This window comes from Mugil cephalus, chromosome 18 (assembly GCF_022458985.1).
Source record: "Mugil cephalus isolate CIBA_MC_2020 chromosome 18, CIBA_Mcephalus_1.1, whole genome shotgun sequence".
Taxonomy (NCBI): Eukaryota; Metazoa; Chordata; class Actinopteri; order Mugiliformes; family Mugilidae; genus Mugil; species Mugil cephalus.
Genome location: NC_061787.1, coordinates 11040949 through 11067810, shown reverse-complemented (window position 1 = coordinate 11067810; position 26862 = coordinate 11040949). Strand labels below are relative to the sequence as shown.

Here is a 26862-nt window from a genome sequence, read left to right as displayed (position 1 = left end):
TTGGTGTGAAAGCGTGGGAGTTGAATACCTCTGTGGAGTGGAAAGTCTACAGCAAGAAATCTCTTGATTACCGCTGAGTGCTTTTTCTGGGCGCCTGCCAAGACTTCTACCAATATAGCACAAATGTGCCTAGTCTGTGCAGCGTTAGAAACATTTTGCCATCTAATGCAGAAAGGAAATTGTGTGAATATTTATTCATTTATTTATTTATTTGTGTTCTGCGTGGAAAATCGTCCCTACGGCTTGGCGTACGCCCTGGATGCTGAAGATCTGCGCGTGTTCAGAAAGGAACTGAGCAGGTTTTTAGAATATTAAGTCGACTGTCAACGGCAGACAACTGTTTTTGTCCGGTGTCTTTACTTCTAGATATCCAATGACCTGTGTGACTGCTATTCATAGACGCATTCCAGCATGTGTGGTTAAACTGCTCTCTTCTTTCAGTGGGACTTTATTCTCAGAATATATGAGAGGCTGTGTTTGGCGGCTTCTGATTGGCTGAGAATGAATCAATGAAACATATCTGGTGATATCAGATCTAAATTAAAATATTTACTTATTTGGCTTGAGACTTATTTAGTTTTTAGATTTTATTCAAGAATATAATCTGAACTCATTGGGGAAATTTTTCTTTTCTTTTTTTTAAGAAAAAGAAAACAAGTTTGCTTTATATCTTGTTGTCTCAGTGTTTCTAAGGCACAATCTCGAACTTTTTCACTCTTATCTTTTTTTTTCTTTCTTTTCTTTCTTCTCTACATCCACATCTCCCTCCCTGGTCTGCGGTCTCTTTAAATCCAAATCCAGTGGACGAGAGCTGCGCGTCCTCACAAACTCTGTCTGGCCGCTGAGATTGCCCGCACTCCGCCTGATAAACAGCTGCTTACCATTTAGGGCACTTCACAAACTTTTCTCCCAAACTCCTCGAATCCGGGACCATTTTTTTTTCTTTCTACGTGTGCGTGCGTGTGTATGTGCGAGTCTGTGGATGTTCAGATATAGAAAGTCTTGCGCCGCTGGAAGCACAAGTCTGGATTCTAGGTTTGCGTAATGCTCAGGCGTCCTCTCTTCAACATCTGGATTAACTATTTGGAGTCGCAGCTAGCGGCCCTGCTCAAACTTCTGGCCGTGTAGCAGTTTCTTCTATGGAAAAACTCTTTTTATTTTTTTTACTCTGGAATTTAACCTGATAATCCGAGTTTTTGCGCATAGATTATGTATTCTTTAAAATGGGTGCGAACAATGGAAAACTGTATGGAAGCGAGGGTAAGTGCTGCTGTTAATAACTTCAAAACGGCTTTTATATGAATTCTGGCACCTTTTTAACAAACTCCACTTCTCTAGTCAGTAAAATAAATGATTTGAAGTTACCGGCAGTGATGACTTTTTTCTTATTCTGTCCTTGTAAAACTAAAAATAGACACGATGTGGGGTTGCTGGGTCTGCAGCTTCCTCGAGTTTGTCCCCGTAGACATCAGTTGGCAACCTTCAAACCAGCACCATCCCCTCAAACTAACTTATATTATCTCCGTTTATTGTGTTTTATTGAGCTTCCCTTTATGTTTTGCACCAATCTTGCAAAGGATGGCTGTTCTAAAGCGTTTTCCTTTTTACCTCAAACTGGTATCTTGTATTTTTAAAGATGTGCAACATTTATATTTTTTCTGTAAGAAATAGGGTGACATCTGCTGGTCATATTTGATCACCTAAAATGAAAGATGTAAGTAAGATTAAAAAAAAAATAATAACACATCTAAACCTTCAACCTACTCTTATGCATGTTCAGTAACTTGGTGTTACTGGCATGCAGTTGTCCTCTTGAGTTTAACCTGGTGGCACTTTCAATAAAATATTACCTCTCAGTCGACAGCTGCTGAGTTGGCAGTTCATCAGACATGCCTGGTAGTCTAATTTATGATATTTCAAGGACAAAAAGAAAAAGTGCGTTTGTGGAGGTGATGGGTCAGAGGACGTGAGCGTTTTAGTTATGCAGGCTTTCAGTCAATCTTATCTTGATGAGAACCAGATACGGAGGTTTTTGTCGACAGTCTAATCAGCCTGTTGTTATTTGGAAGCCGGTTCGTGCGTTATTAGTCAGTGCCGTATGTGTCATGTTTATGTAGTCGCATGGAAGTACGTGTTAGAAACAAATGACACACTACTGCATCTTCTGTGGAAGCTGTTCCTTATTAAATGGACTCTTAAAGTGGATACGCCAGTAGGTCTTTGTTTGTGATGTTAAAGGGATAGTTGTGTCTCTTTGAAGTGGGGTAATTGCCATAGTTTTAGTGATACCTACTGTAGACGGTGGTCAAGAAGCCTCAATTGAGACAGCCAAGCAGAAGTAAAGGCACAGATGTCCAGAAATGACCTGCTGTGGATGGGGGCAACATATTTCAACCATCTTAAACAATCAGTGTTGGTTTAAGTGTATGCTGTGCTTAGAGTTTTATCACTTTATTGTCTGGCGGTTTTTGTAGAAGGAGAACTGAAGCCCTTGTTTCGCCATCGGCAAAGATACCAGACTGCATTGACAAAAATAGTAATTTTGAAACGCAGAACGCGTGCATTACTGGCCCACATCTGCCTCGATTAGTAGTTTACTTGCATCATGGTGTGACTTAGGTGTGTTAACCTGTTGGTTTGCATCCAAATAAACTTGTGAGAGCACCAAAGACAATCTGCTGTCCACCACCAACTCTCCTATTCTGAAAGAAAAAATTAGAGATTTTGTGAATGGAGTCAGGTGGCGATGCAACAGCTTCAGTCTCCAATGGATAACAAGTTAATGTTAACTGACGACAAGTTAATATGGCCAAAAACAGTAAAAATATATCATGCGCTTAAACTGGTATTGATTGTTTGATTTGGGCCTAAAATATATTTACTGCTCACCTCATTCATTACACTTGATCACAGGGATTCTGTGCTGGTTGTACCGACCACCATCTACTATGAGTAATAAGGATCACTACCCCACACGACCCCACTCCTAAGAAACTGAACTGCCCCTTTAAGTTTCTCCTTCTACTGATTGCTGACTGTTAGAAGACAAGCAGAGTTTTCTACATGAATTCAAAATGTATTCATCAGCATTTGCAATGTTAAAGGACAGAAAACGAGAAGAATTTGTACTGTCCGCCTCACTGGGGTGGCAGATGAAACCAGAAAACTGTTTCACCTCACTGGAATGCAGGTTAAACCTTCTAAAAGACAACATTAAACCTCCTTTTTATGATATTACAATAAACAAAACCTGAATCTGTTGACTCTCATACCACTGCGCTGATAAAATCTCCCACATGTGGCATTAATAATCCTAGAATATCCCCTAAATGTCATCTTCGCCGCCAAAAGCACCGGTTTGACTGCAGATATTAACGTTCATATCGCCGCAAATCTCATCTCTCACATGCATGTTTCATCTGAGGTCTAATCTTCGCCGTTGCACATTCGGGGAGGAAAACTGCGCTCCGTCTCAGCTCGGCACATTATTTCTGCCTCCAGAGCAGAAATGTTTGTATAAATAACATTCCAATGAGCTCTCTTCCTAAGTCAATAACTGCAGAGAAAAGGTTGGAAGTCGTGATGTTAAAAATAACACGTGGGCCGGCTCCATCTTGGAATTCAAACAGATTCTAACGCAGTTGTCCTCGAGCTATGCAGCAGCAGCACCAAACAAAAACAAGGCTGAAGTTAGCTGCAAATACAAACGCTGCAGTAACGGACGTTTTGTTGACGGCGGTGCCACATGGTTTTCGCAAGGAAGAACGATGTCCTCTCTCGTCCTGCCCGTCGCTCCGACTGTTGCATTTGTTGCGAGCGAGGAGAACAGTGCTTTTAGGAGTTTTACTGTCCCGCCGTTAATATTTCGACCCAGTGCTTCGTAAGTGCAGAATTCTGCAGCCCACATCTGTTTTCAAGTGTGAATCCGCAATTAATTACACACTAGTTCCAACTATGCAGCAGCCATCCACCAACCACATTATATAAGCATAAGACAGGAAGCAAGGAGCTTTTCTGAAACTTGTTTTTCCCCCGAAAGGCAGAAAACAATCGGGCTTGCACAGGCTAAGGAAAAGAGTCCTGCAGCAAGCTAAACATTTAAATATATTTGCCTAGCTAAAGCTTTATGTTCTGCTCGGACGTTGACATCTGCAAGCTCTTCGTCGAATCTCTGAGTCATTACTGAAGCTCGAATGAGCCTTAGCAGATGTGTCAGCTCGGTGATGTCACCACAAAATATCATCCATGCCAAAACCATATGAGCCGCTTTGGTTTTTATATTATTTTATATATATGTGTGTGGCAGGTTGCACCTCTTTCTCTAATTCTCGGCGCAGGCTTTCACATTTGCTGCACATTTTCGGGAACTGTCTGCTCCATTTAGGTGGCTGCACTTGATGTGGACGTGGGTGTGACTGTTTGGGAATACCTCCTCGGCCTGTTGTGTTGGGTGAAAGGCGCATACTTACTCTCAGGAAAAGCCACAACGCTGCATTTATGATCTGACAGAGGAATGGAGTGCCATAAACAACTTCTCCACAGGCAGTCTCCATGACGGTCAAGCGGGCCCGTCGTGCTCTGGCAAACAGAGGCGCCCGCTCAGAGGGACACATCTTAGAAATGAAGCGCCCCGAACTGAAGGAAGAAGCTGTAAATTCACCCAAACGATAAAATTCGCCTAAATGTGACCGACTGTACGCTGATGATACATTTGTAATCGTTTGCATCCTGCTGAGCGTCTCCTCACTTGTCCTCCGTGGAAGCGAAGGCCGAAAGGGAATTTCGGGAGACTTTATTCCTCTTCCAAATCTCCAAAAAATGGGACACTAAGTCAAACAAACCAGCATAGACTTTGTGCATGTGCCAAGACTGAGGAACATAAAAGTCATGAAAGCAGAGAGTGATGGGTTTTATATTTCCTTACGCTTCATACCTCCTTACCATATTAAATATATCACCAATGCTTGATTCCGCAGCTATCTCTGACAGACAGTCTTCTGGGATTAAACTTAAACATGAAAAGATTGATTTTGAAGTTGCGGAACAAAAAAAAAATTGCAAAACGTAAATCAAGAGGCAGTTTGATTATCATCTCAAACTTTCCGCATTATACCCACAAACTTTTTGGTTTGCCTTCCCTGCAGGTAAAGGGAGCTCAAGCATCTCCTCTGACATAAGTTCGAGCACAGATCACACACCAACTAAAGCCCCGAAGAATGTGGCTACCACCGAAGGTAAGGCATCTGGTGCTCATTAACCAAACTCCCCTCCCTTCTTCCTCTTCTTCTTCTCCTCCTCCTCCTCCTCCTCCTCCTTTCTGTACTGCCTATTTTTGGAGAGAAACCTGTGTGTTCTTGGGATAACCTTAAATTGAAAACAAACTCACAGCAGCTCCCATCAGAATCCAAAGGCATTTCTCGAGCTTTGTTTTAAAAGAAGGGGGGGGAAAAAAAAAAGGACTTCTGGCTTCTCATTGTGGAAGAATGCTTATCTAAACTGTGGTCGTATCAGGCTCAAAGCGTTGCCAGGGAGGGAGGGAGGGACGGAGGGAGGGAGGTGTGCGTGCTCGGGAGAGGAGGAGGGCGAGAGGGGTTTACTTGGAGACGGAGAAGGTGTAGGGAGCGATGAATGTGGAAAGAGTGCTTCCCCTTCTGCTGCTGTTACTCCTCTCCATGCGGCTCCCCGGCTCCCTCTCGACTACTCAGCCTGCCCAGGCAGTCCTCCAACCCCTGGCAGAGTTACCGTAGGGAACTCTTTGTCAGGAGTGTATGTGTTACGAATGTAAACTGTATGCTCACTGTAATGGTTCAGAAATACGTTGCAGCTGGCAGATGCCTTTTGAAGCCTGCTGTGGACAGCTGTCTCAAATGTGGATCAGTCTGAAACAGTTCGAGCAATCTGCCAGTCAAAGTAGGAGGTTTTTGGTGATTTTTTTTTTTTTTTTTCAAATGAAAGAACACCACATAGTACAAAAGTTGCATTTTAAATAGGGGCAGTAAGTTCACTGTCTTGCCAAAGGTTTTAGGATTCTCGGACCTAGAAATCTATTGGAAAACTTGGTTATAGCCTTTTTCGAACCTCACTTTGTAGAGCTCCATTTAAAGCTAGATTTATGCATCTGCATGAGCTGGATGTGTCACCTCCCCAGAAATATAACTGCACATTGTGGCAAAGCAAACAACAGCGAGTGGTCTGAAGTTTCCTCATCCGTGTTTCTCAGTGGCCAGACAAGCACAGAAACTTTGTCCTCCTCCTCCTCCTCCTTCGTGCCATCTACTCTGACGTAATTTGTCTTTTGTGTGTCGAACATCTACTCACTCCAACTCCAACATGAGCCACTTACGTCCACTTTCCACAGAGAAGGTTGAAACATCGACTCGTTGCAGACACACCAGGTCTTGAGCATAAAAGCTCGCACGTAAACCGAGCTCAGTTTCAGTGTCATCTCTTCCTACTGTCCCGTGCACGATGGTAATTGCCGCGTGATGGATTATGCGTGACTAACTGTGCGCGACTTTATGATTTTGCAGAGGAATGCTTCCACAGACACCAAGATGGGGATACTGTAAATGCAATTTAGATCCGTGCGTCACAGGCTCAGTCGCGATTATGTTAGGTCATTCAGAGATGGACAGTGACTTAACATTCGAGACTGCTACTTTAAACTTCTTAGAGAGCAAGGACCTGACCACAAACTTAAGTAGACTGCATCCATATGGATTCAACACAGAAACCTTATGGAGAAAAAACAAACTCATGTAAGGATTTGTTCTTTATTTAAATGTGTTTGGTTTAATTAGTCACCCTTCATTTTGAGAGTTTTGACTCCACTTGTAGCGCCACGTTTGGTCTCCACCAAGCTTTTAGGATGATTTTTGTCCTTTATCTGCTAAATAATTCACTGATGTTTAGAAACGAGGTTGAAGATTCAGGGAATGTGATGCAACGTTGAAGTTTCATGGCTATTTTTGTTTTTGTTTTTTATCTGATCCCTTGTTAATTGAGAAGAAAATATTAGTTTAGTTAGCAGCTTTTAGCATCTCAGTATACTAAATTTTAACATACTATCAGGACCTTGTCTTAAGTCACCTATCAGTAAAATGGTCTGGGTAATGTATTTTCCAAAGTGACCAAAGAGTCAGATGGTGGAAATTAAATAGTAATCAATGAGTCACTGACTTATCCTGATAAGACCTTATCAACAACCCCCACGCTCTGAGCTGACCGGTGACTCATCGACTGTTCTGCACGCTCGTACAAATATATGCTCACCCTGTTCCTCTCATGCATTGTCACCACCAATCTTAAATTTGCTCTGGCACGGTGAACGCAGTATTCTTGTGGTTTGGCACTGCCCGCAAGAAAACAAATACCAGCTACAGCCCGTGTTTATAACTGTCAGCTGAAGGTTTCAAGGTGTTTCTCCGAAGAAGAAAGCATCCCGATACATCAGATGTCCTTTAGATGATGCGGGTCAGGTAGATTGTTTTAGTGTGGCTAATTCACTGATTAACTTAACTAATAGAGTAGTGTGCATTGAGTCATGGCAGGTTAGTGCTTTGGAAATGCGGAATCACTGGGATGTGTCTACTGAGGAGCACTTGGAAGAAACCCAGACTTTGGAGAAATTGATTGCCCTGAATGTGTCTTCTTGGAGTACAACCTGTGCGGATAGAAATATATAGATAGACTCCCCGGCCAGTGGCTTCCAGACCATAATTCTCCCCCTGTGTTATGACTGAAATTGTTATTTTTTTCTCCATGCTAAGTGGGAGTAATTACATGGTCTGGAACCGCCACGGCCACAGTCAAATCCCCCCTCCTTACTAAGATGCACACATGCACGCACATACACAAATAAGCACAAATCCAGATCTGCGTTCACGTACTCGCACACAGTGGCAGATCACACAGCCCGTGCCCACCTAGCGCTGTGGTCCACTAAACTAATCAGGAAGCAGTCTGGCCTGTTTCCCCACCACACACTGGGAGTATTCATATTGGTGCCAGTTGTGTTCCCATGCTGCAGTAAGGTCACTACCACTTTAATGTCGTTAGTTAGTCTGGTAACAAAGAAGGAAGCATCATGTGCATGTGCAAAATGTAAAAACTAGGAGCAGAAAGATCATCAGTGCAACAGGACAGTAAAAAGGACATTAGAAAGTAAAATGTTAGTCATTTCCTTAGGCACAGAGATGGCTATGGTTTATGGTTAATGTGTAAAATACATTTAATAATTATTAATTTTGCCTAAAATCATTAGTCTGACAACACAATTGATGTACAGTTCCACTTAAAGGTACTATTTGACTAAACAGGGTCCACATTGGCCATGTTTGCAGTCCTAAATCAGAATTAGAATTAGAAAACCTTTATTTGTCCCACAACGGGGAAATTGCAGCTAATTGCTGTTAATGCTAATGGTATTTTTTAATGTAAAACTACAGGGTAACATTATAGACCAGTGTACAAGTAAGCAATCCGACTCAAAAGCAAATTCTTCCCAATATGCCACTCCAATCTAGTGTTTGTTGACGTTAGCCCAAGTAAGCTAACAGTCATGCCAGATGAAGTGAGGCTGCACTGACAAACTAAACTAACTCTTAAACAGGACATAAACAAGCACATTTTTCACCTTTTAGTACACAAAAAAATTGGGTTCCTTTACAATCTATCACACAACCCACTTGGGTTGCAGCTAACTTACAAATAATTTACGCTAGCACTACAGCTAGATGGTCATAAGCTTTAGCCGGAGAATCATATTTATGGGGCATACACTGGAGTCTTGGTTTAATGAACATGTGTTCATTATATTATATTGGAAACACGTCAGTGTCAATGAACAACCACAATGACTGTATGTTATCTTAGATACATCTTTACTGTCTAGTTGGTCTGCTATAAGCTTAACTTTTGGTAAACCTATATATAATGAAAACAACTATGATCAGTTTCTTACAATGTGTTTTATTTTTTCTGTCAAGCAACCAGTGTATAAGTTAGCAATCCAACTCAAAAAAATGTTAGCAAACTCTTCCCAATATGCTAATCCAATCTAATGTTTGTTGACGTTAGCCCCAGTAAGCTAACGGCCTGCCAGCCGATGTGAGGTTGCACTGACAAACTAAACTAACTCTTAAACAGGACATAAACAAGCACATTTTTCACCTTTTAGTGCACAAAAAATTGGACTACTTTACAATCTATCACACAACCCACTTGGGTTGCAGCTAACTTACAAATAATTTACGCTTGCACCACAGCTCATAAGTATTAGCCGGAGAAGCACATGTATGGGACATACACAGGAGTCTTGGTTTAATAGACATACGTGTTCATTATATTATATCAACAACCAGCCACAATGACTATAAGTTATCTTAGATACATCTTTACTGTCTAGTTAGCCTGCTATAAGCGCGACTTTCTGTAAACCTACGTATAGGGCAAACAACTATTTTGATAATTTTTATTTTTTTCTTTCAAACGGGAATCTGTCTTTAAATCCACGGTGTGTATGATCCAAACCAGAAACCCTGACATGAAATGCCTGGAGACAGCACCAGTTTCCACCAGAACTGATTGGTTTTCTGTAAACAAAAAACCAGTCCCATCGCAAAAATGTGAAAGATGTCATGACTGCCTAAAAACTCAATAAAAAACTAAATTCTGAATTATTATCCTGCCTCAATACCATCCATCACATATTCCACAAAATCAACATTAGGAAGTTCTCCTGAAACTTAGTCAGACAGTCATCTGGCAAGTTTCTGCAATGTGTCTCTGTTTTCAGTTATTATTTAGACAAGTCTGTGGTGGCCTGACCCACTCGCTTATTAGCTGCAGACTGAAAGGCACAGTCCTGGACAGTAAATCCTTCCTGTGGGATGAAATTGAGTATCTCCCAGCAGGGGTTACACTGTGACCCTGTCTGGGCCTCAAGGGTTTGCTTTGGCACAACTCAGGGTACCTAAGGAATGCAGCTCAGACATTGTAGGAGCTAAGATTCAAGAGATGTTCAGCCTGCGCGCCGTAACTCTTGAAGATCTTTTGCTTTATCAGCTGGAGCTTGGGCCAAAGCTTAAACCGCTGATGTAACGCAGATTCACAGGGGTGTCGATCAGTTCAGAGCAGCTTTAAGGCCAGTTCCTTCACCCACTTATAATGGCACCAGGAAGGTGGCTCAGACACAGGCGAATAGTGCGAACAATGAACAACCGACTTCCTTTCTGTCTGCCAAGGACCCAAAGAAACAGTGATAACAGTGGCAAGGAAAAGCTCAACCTGGCCTTCCATATCATTTCTAACTCTGTTCTGTAAACATGTCATGATTTATATGCGGTTTTCTATATTCTTATCAAAAGCTGTATGCCATTTAGATTACAACTCCATGCATACAATATCAACTTCATGAATGAAGTCATACAGATAGTGGGGTAATGCCAGAATCTGGTTGGCTGGTTGGGGTCTATCAGACAAGAATTTAAGCAGCAACTCCATCAAAATGTTGTAGTTTCCTGGAATTTTCTATCCATCCACTATATTAAAATAATTTCAGTATAAATTGGACGGTTTCAGTCCAGTCTCCACCTAGATGGAACTTTTGGCGCCATTTCACAAAAACTCAAACCACAGTTGACTCCTGAACATGGAAATTATTGCAAGTTGATCAAATAATGTTTTGTTTTCTTGGTTGCTGGGTCAACTCGACTGGAAACCTTCTGGGCTGAAAAATTAAAACAGTACTGCAAAGTACAGTTCCTCAAATGATCTCCTGAGGCTGGCTCCAAAAGGAGTCAATCCCCATAGACCTCCATGTTAAAAAAAAAACTTAACAGCAGAAATAAAAACATTTACAACCTGGTTCTAAGCAATCTTGGTCTCTGCTGCTCCTGTTTAAATTACATAAAGACTTAAAACTATGCAGAAATAAGGGCACGGCTGCTTTTGTATTAGCTTAGATTTAAATCAGCAACATCTTTAATTCATTATCCACGTACCATTAGCCACTGGTAGACAAGTCTTTCCTAGAAAAACATTGAATGAAAGAGGGGTGACAAATCAGAGAAGGACAGCACTGATTGATAAGACCCAACCAGGAAGCAGAGGTGGATGTCACTGTTTCCAATTCATCCAGACTAAAATGCACTAAAGAAGTTTTCAAACTAAATCTGGATCAGCAGCGTTTCTACATGTTTTTGTCACAAGTGCCAGAGAAGAGGCGCTAGATTTAAGCAAAACAAAATTAGACACTCAAACCTCAAGCTCATATGAAAACTCACCATATTTTAGGTTATTCTGTGAAGGATTTATTGTTTGCCCATGTGCACTGCATGTCAGGGGGATAGCACAGGTGACCTTTCCATCAGTAGTCGCAAATTCTCCCAGACAGAATCAAACGCTCCTCCTCCTAATATTTCCACTTCTTGAAGGCAGTGTGAGGGTCAGATGTGCAGTCTAAACAGCTCCGCTCAAAAAACTCCTGTCTCCAATATGTTAATGTTCGTTGCCTTCCCAGGGGCAGCAAATCCCTCGCACTTCATCTGTAAACCAACCTCACTCGCCGATGACCCATTTGCTTGCGTTTATTCAGTCAGATGTATAGTGTTTCGCTGTTGATTTTTGCTCTGCCAAATACGAACAATTCTGCAGAGGCGTTTCTGTGTGTCATTGCCTTTGGGACGTTTTTTTACTGCGGAGAGAAAATTTAAGTTGTTATGATCCACTTTACCGTAGTGACGACTTGGTGAAACTTAATACTGCATTAGTTCTAATGGCTTTACAGCTCTGTTGGATGTTCTCCAACAGACAGAGGTTTGTTTAGTTGAGGTGGGATCAGGGGAGATGCTTACAGGGGAAATACAGATTGTTCTCATTTTATGTACAGAAATCCATAGCTTCTTGATGTTTGTTCCCATTTTTACACAAAACTGCAGCCTGTAGTTATTTTTTCATGAGTCTTCTGCAGTTGAACTAAGATGCATCAGTGGTTTTCTTCTACTCTTCATTGGAAATTGTCTGTGTAAAGACAAAACACAGAGGCAATGAATGCCAATGCTATTTTCCCCAGATTTTCTCCATCAGCTGTCCTCGCTCCTCCCCCTTCCTTTCCACTGCCGCAAGAGCCAGGAAATCTGAGCGAAAAAGCACAGAACAAGGCGGCGAAAGAAAAAAGAAAAACAAGTGAAAGCAGTTTACCGAAGAAAGAGGAGGAGGAGGAAGGGAAGGAAAGCCAAGGCAGTTCAGGGAGGAGAGCTCTCCATCTCATAACTCTTCTCTGATTACTGCTCGGCCTTCTCGTTCTCTGCTGAGAAGGAAGGAGCGCTGGCCCTGTTGTTTTCGATGCGTTTGCCATTTTCTTCGGCGGGGTCACGTTTTTCAGGTCTACTACAGGAGCATGTTTGACAGGAGTTGGGACGGATGCCACCTGGCTGAAACCCACGCTTGCTTCCTGTCAAGATTCTGGCTTGCGAGTCATGTTTTTACTATGATCCACCTGGGTTTTTGAGCTTTTATGTGGCAACATGACCACGGTTGCGGACCAGCTGAACTGACACATTGGACTTCCCATCCCCTCTTTTCATTACGTGGCTTGTTACATTACGTAAGCATAGAAATGTCAGCTGGAATAAAACTTAGAGGAACATTTCACTCTAATGAAACAAAAAAAAAAAAAAAAAACATACAAAAACAGCCAAATACCCTTTTTTTTGTTAAATGAATTTGTATTTGCAAAGAACACCTGTAGATACAATAAAGTCATTAAAATCATTTGTTAGATTTTTTTATTTTTTTTTACTCCTGTCATCTGTTATGAAACCATTCTTATGTCTGTATGCTATGAAACTCCAAAATTAGCATGCATTTAGCATAGTAATGAGCTCAGGAGATTGAAACAGCTAGCTTGGTGTAAAAAAAACTCACATGTGCCTCTAAAAGTTTAACAATAATCCACTGTAACATCTTTATTAATATGCACAATTGAGACATTGCTATTTTACATGTTTTAAATATTTAGCGGAGCCAGGCTTGTTGTTTTCCTCAGCATACAGTTGTATGCTAACCTAAGCTATGATCATTTGTTAGCCGTAGCTTCTTACAGATACAGATAGCAGAATGGTATCAAGTTACTCATGTGGTTCTCTGAAAAACATGTTTCTTTTTACTTCCCCTTAAAGGTTCCTCAAAACATTGCTAAGATGGATGGTGGCATGCATCTGAGAAGCTACAGTAGCTTCTTAAATTATGTCGAGAATTATGCTTATTTGGTTTCTTACAAAAAAAGGTAAAGTGAGGAATTCAATGCTACTTGTATATCAGTATGTTAATGAAGCTCCATCCAATATGAAGCTAGCAAGAAAAAAAAGGTTTCTTTAATGATGCTAGGTGTCAAAACTTCAACCATCTAGGTCTCTAAATGTTAAATGATAAACTAATCTGTAAACAATAAGAAATGTAGAAATGACAAATGGAAGTTTTAAAGGAATTTTAACTGAGCCAGGCTAGATATTTCCCCTGCCTATGCCAACCCAAGCTAATAACCTGCTAGCTCTAGCTTGGCATTTAGCATACAGACATAAGAGAAGTATCAATTTATCATAATAAGATTTAATTTATCACTTGTTTTTATTTGTTTAGCTTTAAGAGGCCATGCATAGTGCCTACAAACCTCGTCCCTCTCGTTAAAGTCACTTACACTATTTGAGAGCACTTACTGAAGTAAAAGCGAGCCCTTTCTGTCAGGAGTTTGAAACCACAAAAGTTCCAGCACTTCCCTTCGTTCTGTTGCTTTAACCACATGAGATCATTACATTTGCTCCTCATCACAACCAAATCAAACGCTTGGGCCAGCGTTAGCTTTTCCATTTCCCAGCCTGATGTGGAGTTCTGCTTGGTGCCGTGTGAAGCCACGTTACCCTCCGCCATTTATAAAAGTGAGTGTCACTCCACACTTCTCATAGAACACTGCCAAAGAGGATAAACTGTACACAGGGGCAAACACGACCCTCCAAACCCGGTCACCCCGTCTTTGACATCCCTGTTTAACAACCTGCTAAAAAAAAATGACTTCATCCCGAATTCAAATTCTTTGCCAAAGGCGCGATCAGCTTCGCATGAAGCCAAATTACTTTTTGACTCCCATTTGTATCCTGGAAAATGTCGGCTGCTACGGGTAGACAAACACAACACTCAGCTCTTCATGGAGTGAGTTCACCTTTTAAATCTGGCTTTGGGATACGAGCGTCTGCTGTCCTCCTCAGCTGAGGATTTCTACTGTGACAGGAGCAGAGCATAGAGACGTTCAGAGGGCTTTAATAGGCGGAAAACTCCCGCGAGGAAATTAGCCGCGTTGTTCCTGGCATGTGGATGGCCCGATGTGTTGCGGCACGATCTTCAGAAATGAATCTTGACACTGAGTGAGTGTGAGAGTAGCTGCAGGCCAGAAGTAGTTGTGGGGGTTGTGTGTTGTGAACGAGTCTATTTCCTGTCCGAGTGTGCACATTGTGAAGGAACCAGCCGGCCCTATTGTCTTCTGGGTCGTGCAGTGACGTAAGGCCTTCCTGTAGTGAAGGCTTTGCTGATAGCCCAGCCGCCACACCGTACAGTAATATCAACTTCCATGTATTCAATAAAACCCGAGACAGACCCAGATGTTTTTTATCCCGGCAGCTCTCTCTCTCTTAGTCGGATGTTTCCCTTTAAAAACTGGAGCACGTAACCGCTTAGTGCTGATAAATCAATTGTGTTTTTAGTTTTGTTTCAGTCAAATCCCTGATGCCTGCTTGTTTTTGTTTTTTTATTATAATTTATTATTATTTATACTTCTTTCTCTCTCTTACACATTACCCATCTTAACTTGATTCACATTTGATTTCCTCACTTATGATCACAAAATGAGCATCTGATTCCCTCACACCCTTGGCGGGGAGGAGCGCGGCAGAGCGGGAACATGTCGCGGGGGCTAATGGCATTGAGGTAATGGATTGGTCTGTTCTGCCAGATGCGGCAGTAATAATCCTAGGAGCTCCAGACAGGGTCTTAGCGGAGCTTCACAGCGCAGCAAGATCGCGAGTAGAATCCCCAAAGCTTTGGTTTATGACCAGACTGCGTCAAAGTCTGGATTGACCCTGCCTGTGCACTTGTCTCTGTCTCTGCTAAAGTCTGCAGGCTCATTTGCCAATTTATCTTCCCTCTTTCCTTTCCTCTAGCCCCTCTTTTCTTTTTTGGAGGCCCTCGAATGATTCCCTTCAATCTGTTTTTTGCATGCTGCCTTTTTTCTTTCTTTCTTTCCTTCTTCTTTTTTTTTTTAAATCAGGATTTTGCCATTAAGGCGACATCACTCCGAACATCCAGCCACACCTCTCTCATCACTTCTTTTCTTCTCAGTGATCACTCCAATTGATTTACATTAAACTTCTGGTATCCAAGCACGCTCCAGATGTGCTTCAGAAGTGAGCTGATGCTAATGGGATCCTGCTGCAGCAGTGCTGTGGATCAGCGCAGATTTGGGTATTAGTGGCAAATGATTTCATTCCAAGTATGCCTTGCTGTGGCTATGTGTGCATTCAGAATGCATGAGTTTCTCTTTCATTTCACCGCTGCTCAGTTGTTCTTTGTGCGGGGTAAAGACCAGATGTTCTCCTCTGATTTCCCAAACCCAACTGAATCTTCCACCATCTGCACTTGCAGCGCCTTGAAGAGAAGTTTAACAGCTGTACGGTATTTGTTCTGTTAATGATAGGTTTGCAGCGATACAGTGATATAAAACACGACACCACTGCTTAACTCATAAAGATTTTTGCAGCAACTGGAAGTTACAGGAAAGTTTATGCTTTCACGAAGGGTCCGGAGTCGCAAAGCAAACCGTCTGAAGCAAGCTCAAGGCCCTTTCACGTTCTTGCATCAGAGTTTGCCTTGTTGTCGTGAAATGATTATGTTGACATGCGAGCTCAGTAGTTGTTTTTAGGACTTGTCATCCGTGTTGTAGTTCATCCCCGACTTTGGCAGTGAAAGAATAACGAAACCATTGCAACTCGCGGCCCACTAATGGGTGCGTTGAAAGCTGCGCGCTAGCTCCGAGCTAATAAGTGAACAATGAGCCGCGAGTGTTTTGTCAAAATATTATCTCTGAGTTCAGAATGGACTTTCATGGATTTCCACTGAGAGGTTTCGGAGTTTGCGCCAGAACAAATGTATATTTTAGGAGACAGTTTGACTCTGATGGGAGTTGTCCTAGCAGGAGAGGGTTTTGGACATGCACATCCTTTAGCCAGAAGATGTAAGGACTTCAGGACTTCAGTAAAGTGGTGTCTGTAAGGCAATGTAGTCCCAGTACCTGATCAAATGAGACAACGTCTGCATGACTGAAACAATGTGACTGATTAGTTGATTCCGTTGATTGCAAACCCATTGATTCACCATATAGAAGACTAAAAACTATAAGTGAGTCTTTAGATGCCAAAGGAGGAATTTATTCATGAAGCTCCCCGACTTGGGGACGTGACATATAATATTGTGCAACGTAATGGCCCGTCAAGTCTTTCTCACTCACTGAAAGCACGTATGTCAAGTTTTTATTTATATAATGACGCTGCAGTGAAAGAAAAATCTTTTAGAATAATGGGGTCATTGTTGAGGAAACACACATAACTTTACCCCACATGGCTACTTTGCATGCGTCAACGTCAGCGCGCCGCTAATTGACCACACGCTGATGCGTTGTTTATTTTATTTCAGGACATGTTCTGCTCACGCTCAGTCATTTCGTTTGTTAATTTCTGTTTGGATTCGTTTGTCAGCGGACACGGTCACTTGTAATCATGATTTTTCTGAATGGATGAGGCGAAGCTAGTCTTATGCAAGAGGCGCATTGTGCGTTCACGTAGCCACTTAAAGCTACCCGCTTGCAGCCCGATCATTTAGGACACGTTAACACCAGTTCTGGGGTGGAGTGTGGGTGTGTAGGGGGTGGTGGAGGGGGCTCAGTGCAAAGCTGACTTCACTTAACGTTTCCCAGCAGCTGTGTGAAAGTGTGTTTCTGAGGGAAGGGAAGGGAAGGGAAGGGGGGGTGGGTGTAGTCTAATTAGTGGCGCTGCGTTTCTGTGGGCTCGGAGCTCTCTTCTGATCAGTGACACATGTAATTACACGTATTAGAAGTTGCTCCTCAGCCAGTGGCTGATGAGCTACATGGAGAAGCCATTGCGTTAGCTTGCAGTTGGACAACAAAGCAGTGTCTCTTTCATCCATCAAGACTAATGACTCCAACCGTGCGTCTGTGTAATTCCTGCACACGGCCCGGTGGAAAATCTGATCCTCTCCTGTTTGTAGCGAAGCTTTACTGCGGATTCCTTAGCCTTATTATTGAGACGGACATGTGAAAAATATACATATTTCCACCTGTTTCGGGCTGTGTGCTTCCAGACATCGCGGAAAACACTAGGTATCCACTCAGGAATCTCGCAAATGTGCTTGAATAAACCTCAAAGCCCCAGCATCGGCGTTGTCTTGACATATTTGGGCAGGTGCTCGAAATTTAAAATAGATGAAGTGTTTATAATCACCTCGGATCATTAAATGCTGCGGATTAAGCTAAAAATGATTGGAGAAACCGGTTTGCCAAGACAAACTAGATAAACTAAAAAGAAATAATCCTGCACATGTAAAGTTGAGCTACTCATACACAGACCACCCAATGTTCAGTAAAAATGTGTTTGCTGCATATTTTTAACGTTTGCTGCTGCGTCATTTTGCCTGAATTTGGAGGCGAGAGGAGAACGTTAATGCACGCAAGAGGCACTTTTAAAGCAGGAGTGAATCGGAGGACATGTTCCCAAGAGGACGGGGTCTGTTGATGTCATCAGAGACGAGCCAGGAGGTAGACAGAGCCCAAGGTCTGGAATTCAGATCTGCGGGACGCTCACGAGGACGGCATTGCTGCTCAGCTGTCTGTCCCAGCACACAAAACCACATGACGGGCAGGATGCTGTCCATTTGTCACTGTCGGACTGAGCAGAAGCAGCTGACTGTTGGTCCAGGATTAACCAACGTGGTTCAGTCTGACCGGGACTAGAAATGTAGATGAAGCGTTTGGTGCACATGTCAAACAATCTTCTCAGAAATTGTCGACCTTGATGTCGTAGAGATATTTTACATAAATAGTATCCTAATAAAATCTGGGAAAGAAGTAGCCTCAAAGGACCTGAGAAACTAATGAAACTACCAAAAGTAACTTTTTAGTTGCCTAGCGCATAAACTTGGATTGAAATGATCCCAAAATAAATGTAGGGTTCATTAGTCTCTTTGGCCTTATGTCCTCTGTGTGTGCCTATTAAGATTTTATCAAAGCTCAGCTGAATAATGCCCATACTAGTCAAAATCTAATAAATTGAGTGCTGATATTTGTCCCAGATAGGTCTGGGGCTTTCTTAAAGACTGACTGAGCTTCATACCATAGTATAGTGTATATAATATGGACAATGTGTCCCCATGTCCTTGCACTGGCCAAACTGACACTATTTTCCTGGTAATATGTCCTGCACCAGAGTCTGCGCAGTACGGTCCAAGAGTGGAAATTATCACTGTGCGTTTAATTAATACTGCCTTAACACTATCTCCACTAGTTACAAAGAAATGTTGGATTATGCTGTATTGTTACATTTCATAAGAACTCTAATGGTCCTAAGGAGCTGCTTCACGGAGCAGTTGGCATGGCAACTGGTAGTGACCATGATTCCACATCCCGTTTCTATAGCATCTAACTATAACTAATTAAAATTAAAATCTGAAAAACTCACATTTGGATATGCATCACTATTATATTAACAACCTAAAATGACAGAAAGCATCCTTGAGAAAAACGTATTTGACTCGTAGTTTTAGTAATTTGATGAAGTCCCTCCCACTAACACAGAGGAGGTGGAGCTTATGACGTATGCCACAGCCAGCCACTAGGGGGGGGTTCTAATTGCTTAGGCTTCACCATACAGTCCGTAGGCTTGTCATTGATGAGCAGTTTTAAATCTCACCTTCACTTGAAGATGACCCTGTTGGGGTTGGGAACCTCTAGCTAATACTTCAAATACAGCTAATTTACTGACGCCATAAAACGAAAATTTTTATTGTGAAAAAAACATTGAAAAGAGTTGTGTCCAGAACATTTCAACAGTAATGCTGTGTTCACTATAAATGTCAAAGATACAAAGCGGCCGAGCGTTGCCAGCTCCCTTTTCTCCAAGTCGCTGACATTATTATGCTGTCATCCTTTTAAAAAATGAACTGGTGAAAAACGTCCACTGATGCTTCGTCCAACTTCCATTGAAAACGTCTCACAGGCTTCGAAGTGGAGTGATATAACTGACCAAAGTTGATTAATACGTCTTTGGAACAACAATATTAACATCTGATATTATTTTTACGATTCAGTTCTTTTTACTTGGACTTCGGCTCCATAATTTAGTTCAAACACAGAACATTTCAAGAAATCTTCATGTCAGACACCACAATTTATATTTGCTTTTACACACTTTTACGCTTCTGTTTTGCCTGCCAGCATTTTTCTGCATTCTTAATTCTGTGCTCGTACATGCACATGATTGCAGGCAATCTTAGATATCGTTAGCCTAACAGCATAATTGCCTAAGACATTTTTCGACTTCCTGTTACAATATCAATAAAAATATCAACGTGCTAGCTAAAAAAAAAAAAAAAAAAATTGTTTTTTCTAGTTTTCTAAAAAATAGGACAATTATGCTATTAGGCTAACGATATATAAAAATTCAGCCTAATGCCATCTTGTGCTTTCAGATCTGTGCTTAGTTTCAAAAAGATAATCAAATCTTGATTTTTTAAAGTCTTAATATTCGTAGTTTTAGTGGAAGCTTGGACCAAACCCTCCTTGAAGTCTGAATGAATCTTCTAAAGTTGCTTTTCGTTATCCGGTTGGCCCGACGCTGCCGGGAGAGCATAGACACTTTAGACTGAGGAACAAAAACTATTAGTAGATTTCTGTAGACGTAAGACAAAACCGCTCATAAAAAGGATTTTAGAAAAGTTCTTGGCAGGTTTCTGGGTTATTTTACCCAAGGCCGATATTGTATATTCCCTTTTGGTATAATTGACCCATGTACTTTAAGTCCAAAACTGAGATACAGTATCGTCTCGTGGAATAATCGCAAACCCACCAGAGGAATTCATTGCAGCACTGCACCATTTTCATTACCAAACAAGTAAAACAACATGAATCATATATGACATCATATACGATTTGTCTAGCTAAACTCCTCCACGTGAGACAAGACAGATTGTTGATGGGGAGATAGCATCGATGCTAAGTGTCCCAGTGTGATGTCTCGACCCCAAGAATCTGATCTGATGGCCCGGCCAACAAAAGGATTCTGCGGTCTCACGCTACGGCGATGGGCTCCAGCTCTGCACAGCTGCAACTTCAGACACAATCAGAGAACATCTGTCAGGAGGGCCTCAGTGTTTACACAGAGGCTTACCGTACGTTGTCAGGCCCGGCACCAAACTGCTCAGCTGCTCTGCTTTGAAGCCATCACACGAAGAGGCCCCGTGTGACCGTGACAGATAGATGTGACACAATTGTTCCCCAAACCGCCCCCAAAAAAAACCCCACGATAATGATGAATGGGAGACGGTGTTTCAGTGTTTCAGTGATCTAAACCAGCAACAGCAAAGGTCATATTTAATATTTACTTTTTAGTGATTATTATTTGTGCTACCAGGCCTGTGTCGTGTCTTCTGTGGCCCAGGCAAACAACAGTGATGTTGTCTTTTGGGATAATCTTGGTTTACGCATGAAGACTGAACCTGAGAAAATGTGGCTGCGGAGGCCTGTGCTGTGAACACACACCGTACTGAAGTGTTGCTGTAATTTCAGATTAATGTCACTGGTTAAAAAAAAACAAAAAACACATGATTGCTCGACCACATCACTGGAGCATGAAAAAAAAAGTTGAAGCCAGCTCAGCTTTGATGTGAAGCCACAAAATGTATGTACAAGTTACCACTTGTACAAAGTTATCACATTTCGGACCCGGTTTGACTGAGTTTTAATCCACTCCATGTTGTATTAAAACTGTATCTGAAGGTGAATTTTGCTCCACTGTGCTGCACATTTGAGGATTTTGCTGAAGTCTACCTCCACCCCCACTTCTGAACTTGCGATACAGAGAACAGGCCAAAAGTCAGAGATTGATTGTGGGATTTTGAAGATCTGAGACACATTAGTATAAGTTTCATGACTATTTAAAGCCCAGTTTCGTATTTGTGGAACCAAAAGTTGTGATTTCACAAACGTTTCTCCATTCGGACTTCTCCATTTGACTACATCTGGCTAGATAAAAAAAAAAAAGCGATCCCTACGGTACATTAGTCAAACCCGGACTGGATTGGCCCCGGCTTCTTATCAAATCCAAATGTACTCTGATCAGGCATATCATTATGACCACCTCCCTAATATCGTGTAGCCACCAAGACAGTTGTGAGTCATGAGAGAATGGATATGGGTCGTATGAGGATGTCCTATGGTGTCTGGCATGTTGTTAGTGGGGGTCTTTGGGTTCAGTGAGTTGAGGGGAGGAGCCTCTGTGGATCATCCCACACATACTTGATCAGTTTGGGATCTAGTGAATTTTTTTTTTTCGGAGGCCAGGTCAACACCTTGTGCTGCTCTTCATGTTTTTTGAGTTGTTCCTAAATGTTTTTTGCGTGTGTGTCTGTGTCAGGCTGCATCCTGCCGGAGAGTGTCATTTCTTATGGGGTGGGGCTCCCTGGTCTGGTCTAAGTGGTTGGTGCATGTATCACAAGATTCCTTTGTGAACTTTCGAAAACAAACCTTGCCTTATCTTTTTCCATTCAGGTCTCGAGTCCAGCACCAGAACTCTGAGCACGCCCAGCCCGGGTCTGATCCTGCCGTCCAAATCCTCCTCCCTCTCCTCCCCGGCTCTCTCCAGCAACGGCCACGAGACCAACTCCTCGTCGTCGTCCTCAGCCCCCGCTGAGACCATCGCCGTGATCCACCCTCAGCCCGGCGCTCACACCCGCTCCAGACAGTCCAAAGGCCACCACCATGCCCCCATCGACCTCCTCCCCGACCACACCCTCCTGCAGATCTTCTCCCACCTCCCCACCAATCAGCTGTGCCGGTGCGCGAGGGTGTGCCGCCGCTGGTACAACCTGGCGTGGGACCCGAGGCTGTGGAGCACCGTCCGGCTAACGGGGGAGCTTCTCCACGCCGACCGCGCCATCAGGGTCCTCACCCACCGGCTGTGCCAAGACACCCCGAACGTGTGCCTCACCCTGGAGACGGTGGTGGTGAACGGCTGCAAGAGGCTCACCGACCGGGGGCTGCACGTGGTGGCTCAGTGCTGCCCCGAGCTGCGTCGCCTGGAGGTCGCCGGGTGTTACAACATCTCCAACGATGCTGTGTTTGAGGTGGTGTCCCGCTGCCCCAACCTGGAACACCTCAACCTCTCAGGTACGCTTGTCACATTCCACAATAAACACAAAAAAAAAACGTGATTGAAAGTTTTTATTAAGGAGCAGCTGCTACCTTACATCACATGTGGATTAACCTCAAAGAATTCCTCCTCTCCGTCCTTCTCACTTATTTCTTGTAAAGCTGGTGGAATCATTAGAGGAGCAGGAGAAGCTCTGCCAACCTTTAGCTCCCATGTGGGAGAAGAAAGGCTTTCTTTAGCTGAACGCAGGACTTACTTCAACATGAGTAAGAGGAGCGGTCTGCAGCTTTCATTAAGGAAGCGACACAAATAACATTGACTTGGACCGGTGGCAGGGCAGCGTCTGCGCCATTAGCAGCAGGAAGCCAGCACTTTGTTGTAAAAATAACCTTTTGAGAAGACTTGCGGGTTTTATTTGACAGGAATAATATAATGAAATTGAATCTGTTTTTTAGGGGCACAGAGCTTTGATTCTTATCCCTAAAATCTGACCACATATTGGACAACAATTTCATGCTTCTCGCTGAAGGCACCCAAGCAATGGGGTCATTCTGGCGCCCCCCAGTGGCTGACCACTCAACTCAAGAAAGTTCACTGAGGAAGACCACGCCCTTAATTGAGGGCAGGTACTTGGTTGATTGACAGGAGCTAAAGGAAACAGAAGGGACCTTGCCTCGGTGGTTCCTGTAAGGGAAGAGGAAGCAAAGAAAAGAGAAGGATGAGGTGCATGTTGAGAACTGAGACAAACACAGAGAAAGAGTGGTTAGACATGAGAGGGAAATAGACTTATATGAGGTGCAGTTCAGTTATAGTAACTGAATTAGAAAGAACAGAGATGCATACACATTTGTACTTTATACAATTTATTGTCTCTGTGATTATTCCAATTGTCTATTTAGGCCATTGAGAGATTAACTGTAAAAGGAGTGGTACACGTCATGCACAAAATAAAGATGATAGAATGGCTCGGCAGTTAAAAGCAGAGGGCATCTTCAAAGAATATGGTCCTCCTTTAATAAGTGAGACCACAATAGCTCATGTTTCTGGTTGGTAGCATGCAGCCAAACTTACTGTGGCGCCATCTGGTGGCAAATCACTCAACTTAATAGGGTTCATGAAGAAAAACCACCCCTTCCTAGATGGAAGGAGCTTAACAGGTTGATGGAAAGAACCCAGTGACTCAGGTTTCTTGCCCCCCTGTTTACTGTAATGAACGAGGGACTAGGAAGCAAAGAAAGGAGAGGTATGAGGTAGGTGGGTGTTGAGAACAGAGAAGTTATAATAACTTCGTAAATTACAAAGCAGGGGTTTTTTAAGCTTGCTTACACTTTTGCTCAACAGAGCTCTTACGAAGGGACTTTTTTATGTTCAGAGGGCATCTTCAAAGAAAATGGTCTTCTCCTGATAAGTGAAACTTCTGAAAGTATACATTAGCAGCTGGAGCCATTTTAAAACAGAATAAGAACAAAAGCTCTTGCTTCTTACACTTGCACCTTGTCGGAGTCTCTTGAAAGAAATACAAGTTAAACTCGAGATCGTCTGGATAACTCATTTCTGCTTCCTCTTCCTCCAGGCTGCTCCAAGGTCACATGCATCAGCCTCACCCAGGAGGCCTCTCTCCAGCTGTCCCCCCTGCACGGCCAGCAGATCTCCATCCACTACCTGGACATGACCGACTGCTTTTCCCTCGAGGACGAGGGCTTGCGAACTATCGCCTCCCACTGCCCGCGCCTGACGCACCTGTACTTGCGCCGCTGCACCAGACTCACGGACGAAGCCTTGCGCCACTTGGCTCTCCACTGCCCTTCGATAAGAGAGCTCAGCCTCAGTGACTGCCGCCTGGTGGGGGACTTCGGCCTCCGCGAGGTGGCTCGCCTCGAAGGGTGCCTGCGCTACCTGAGCGTGGCCCACTGCACCCGCATCACGGATGTGGGCATCCGCTACGTGGCCCGCTACTGCCCGAGGCTGCGCTACTTGAACGCGAGGGGTTGCGAGGGGCTCACGGATCACGGCCTGGGCCACCTGGCAAGGAGCTGCCCCAAACTCAAGTCCATGGATGTGGGCAAATGCCCGCTGGTGTCGGACAGCGGGTTGGAGCAGCTGGCCATGTACTGCCAAGGCCTGAGGCGAGTCAGCCTCAGAGCCTGCGAGAGCGTAACGGGCCGAGGACTCAAGGCTCTGGCGGCCAACTGCTGCGAGCTGCAGCTTCTCAACGTGCAGGACTGCGAGGTGTCGCCGGAGGCCCTGCGGTTCGTCAGGCGCCACTGCCGGCGCTGCGTCATCGAGCACACGAACCCCGCTTTCTACTGAGGCGCGGAGCTCTCGGACTGCTCTTCTGACAAGTGGATGTTCTAATATTCCTGCTATGGCAGAGTCGATTGGCCGATGCGTCGGAGCTGGTGTGCAATACTGGCCAGAATTTGTCTTTTGTTTTTTTTTTGTTTTTTTTAAACGCGCTCGTGGCTGTTAATGCTGTCCTTTTGAAAACACTTCCACAGAATGTATTTAAACGTATTTATCTGGAAAAAAAAAAAAAGGCAGAAAAGTTCAGTATTTTACTTCTTCCCCAGAATCACCATGTAACAACACTGAGCACTGGGTACAGCTGTGTTACCATTTAAAAGCATTGTAATATATATTTTCTATTTTAAAAAGTCATCACATTAAAGCCCTGAATCATAATCCTTTATCATACATTACTACAGCTATTTATAAACAGCAAGTATCTTCAGACTAAAGCTGGATTTGTGCTTCTGCATCGGAGGATTCTGCTCGGGTCGAGGGGACAGTCTCTCAGAAAACAAACGGGTCGATTTGGGGAAGCGTAACTGCTCGCGGCTGCGCGGGCTACGGCGTCGATCCGTTGCAGAAGTATAAACCCGGCTTAAACCACTGAGAATGTAGCAGCAACAAAGCGGACCCGCTGATTTTAAAGTACACTCCGTTTCACTTTTCTTTGTGTTGTGTGCACTTTACGCAACTGTACTGACAATCACTCTGTGTTAATGAAAGGTTACTGAGGGGGCTTGTACTGCCAAAAGCAAATGGTTGTTAAAAATAAACAAGAACACATTGCTGCTGTAACTGTGCCAATAAACGTCTTCTAAAATCCAGCCCGTTAAGTGTGCGCCTGTTTACGAGTCATTGAGGAATATCTGGGGAACGCCTTATATGGACTTGTGAAATGTTTTCCACCACGAGAAGGACCGAAGCGTGAGGGTTCGGGGGTCACGGGGCTTCCTGCTTTGATGCTGTTGGATGAAATAAACCCGTGTGTTTGCTACTTGTAGCTCAAGTTGCGTGCTAGCATGTTGCCGAGTGTCAGCCACCTCCTCCTCCTCCTCCTCCTCCTCCTCCTCCTCCACCTGTTCTTCATTGCTGTTGTTCAGTGCTCTGCACAACATAATCGCAGTACAAACCAAACGTCTCCAAGGCAATGTGCTAAACAATGAATTTTTCGTGACCAGGAATGCAGCTGAGAAACTGCTTCTGTGTGTTTGTTTTGGTGCAGGATATTACGAGATCTATTCAGCCATCGCCTTTGCCTGTCCACCTGCGGAGACATTGCGGTTTGCTGCAATCCAGCCGGCTGAGTCCTGGGAAAAGTTAAAATGAGCCACAAAAATACCAAAAACATGAGTAAGCTAAAAATGTAGTATAGTTATACTCCAACACTCAGCCTTCATGGAACTCAGACCCAGACTTCAGTTTGGTGGTCTGGTGCTTGTTCAAGGCAAAAAAAAGCCATGGATACAGGGTGTGTGTATGTTTTGGTTGTTGGATTTTCCGTTCAGAAGTTTTTTGATTTTTGTTTTAGAATTTTAAAATCCAAGGCATTTTTCTTTATCAGAGTCGAAAAATGATGAACAAACCACGGTGTATTTTCCTTTTCTGTTTCTAAAAATGAAAAATAAAATCGTTGGAAGGCAGAAACAAAAAAAGCGCCACATTTTGCAACCGGAAGTTGCCGTTTTCAAAGTAAGAGCACATAATGAGGACGGTACTGTGTTCATGGCAAGAGCAAATATATGACCACAATCTGTAATTTCCTCGCTAAAATGTCATTGGAACCTTACTCTGAAGGTAAAACAAGGCCTGTCATCTACAGTAATCTCTGCACGCATATGTTAGCTAGAAGCTAACTATTCCTTGATTACATGTACTTATTTTTTAGTTTTTTCTGCAGTCACGTCGTCTTCACCGAGACAAAATTTATTATTGTTTCGAAAAATAACGTGCTGATCCACGTCCATTGACTTCTGTTACACAGCATCGTCCTCGTACGTGCTCTTACTTTGAAAACGACAACTTCCGGTCACACAATGCGGAAAAAACAAGCGCTTTTTTGTTTCCGTTTTCTAACGATTTCATTTTTTAT

At 43.2% G+C, this 26862-nt stretch overlaps 1 protein-coding gene across 1 annotated transcript; it reads left to right on the top strand.

Annotated features, from left to right (window-relative positions):
* Nucleotides 1-133: 133 nt before the first annotated feature.
* LOC124995817 (F-box/LRR-repeat protein 7-like) lies at nucleotides 134-25591 on the top strand. The gene is made up of 4 exons (XM_047568512.1): nucleotides 134-1260; nucleotides 5145-5234; nucleotides 21884-22501; nucleotides 24058-25591. The coding sequence occupies exons 1-4, from the start codon at nucleotides 1224-1226 to the stop codon at nucleotides 24792-24794; spliced, it is 1482 nt and encodes a 493-aa protein (XP_047424468.1). The 5' UTR covers nucleotides 134-1223; the 3' UTR covers nucleotides 24795-25591.
* The last annotated feature ends 1271 nt before the right edge of the window (nucleotides 25592-26862 follow it).

What these genes read in the sequence shown, in the direction of transcription:
- LOC124995817 (XM_047568512.1), top strand. Translation starts at nt 1,224, where the DNA reads ATGGGTGCGAACAATGGAAAACTGTATGGAAGCGAGG. An exon ending in AAAACTGTATGGAAGCGAGG is followed by an intron (nt 1,261 to 5,144) that starts GTAAGTGCTGCT and finishes CCTTCCCTGCAG; the next exon opens with GTAAAGGGAGCTCAAGCATC. An exon ending in GGAACACCTCAACCTCTCAG is followed by an intron (nt 22,502 to 24,057) that starts GTACGCTTGTCA and finishes CTCTTCCTCCAG; the next exon opens with GCTGCTCCAAGGTCACATGC.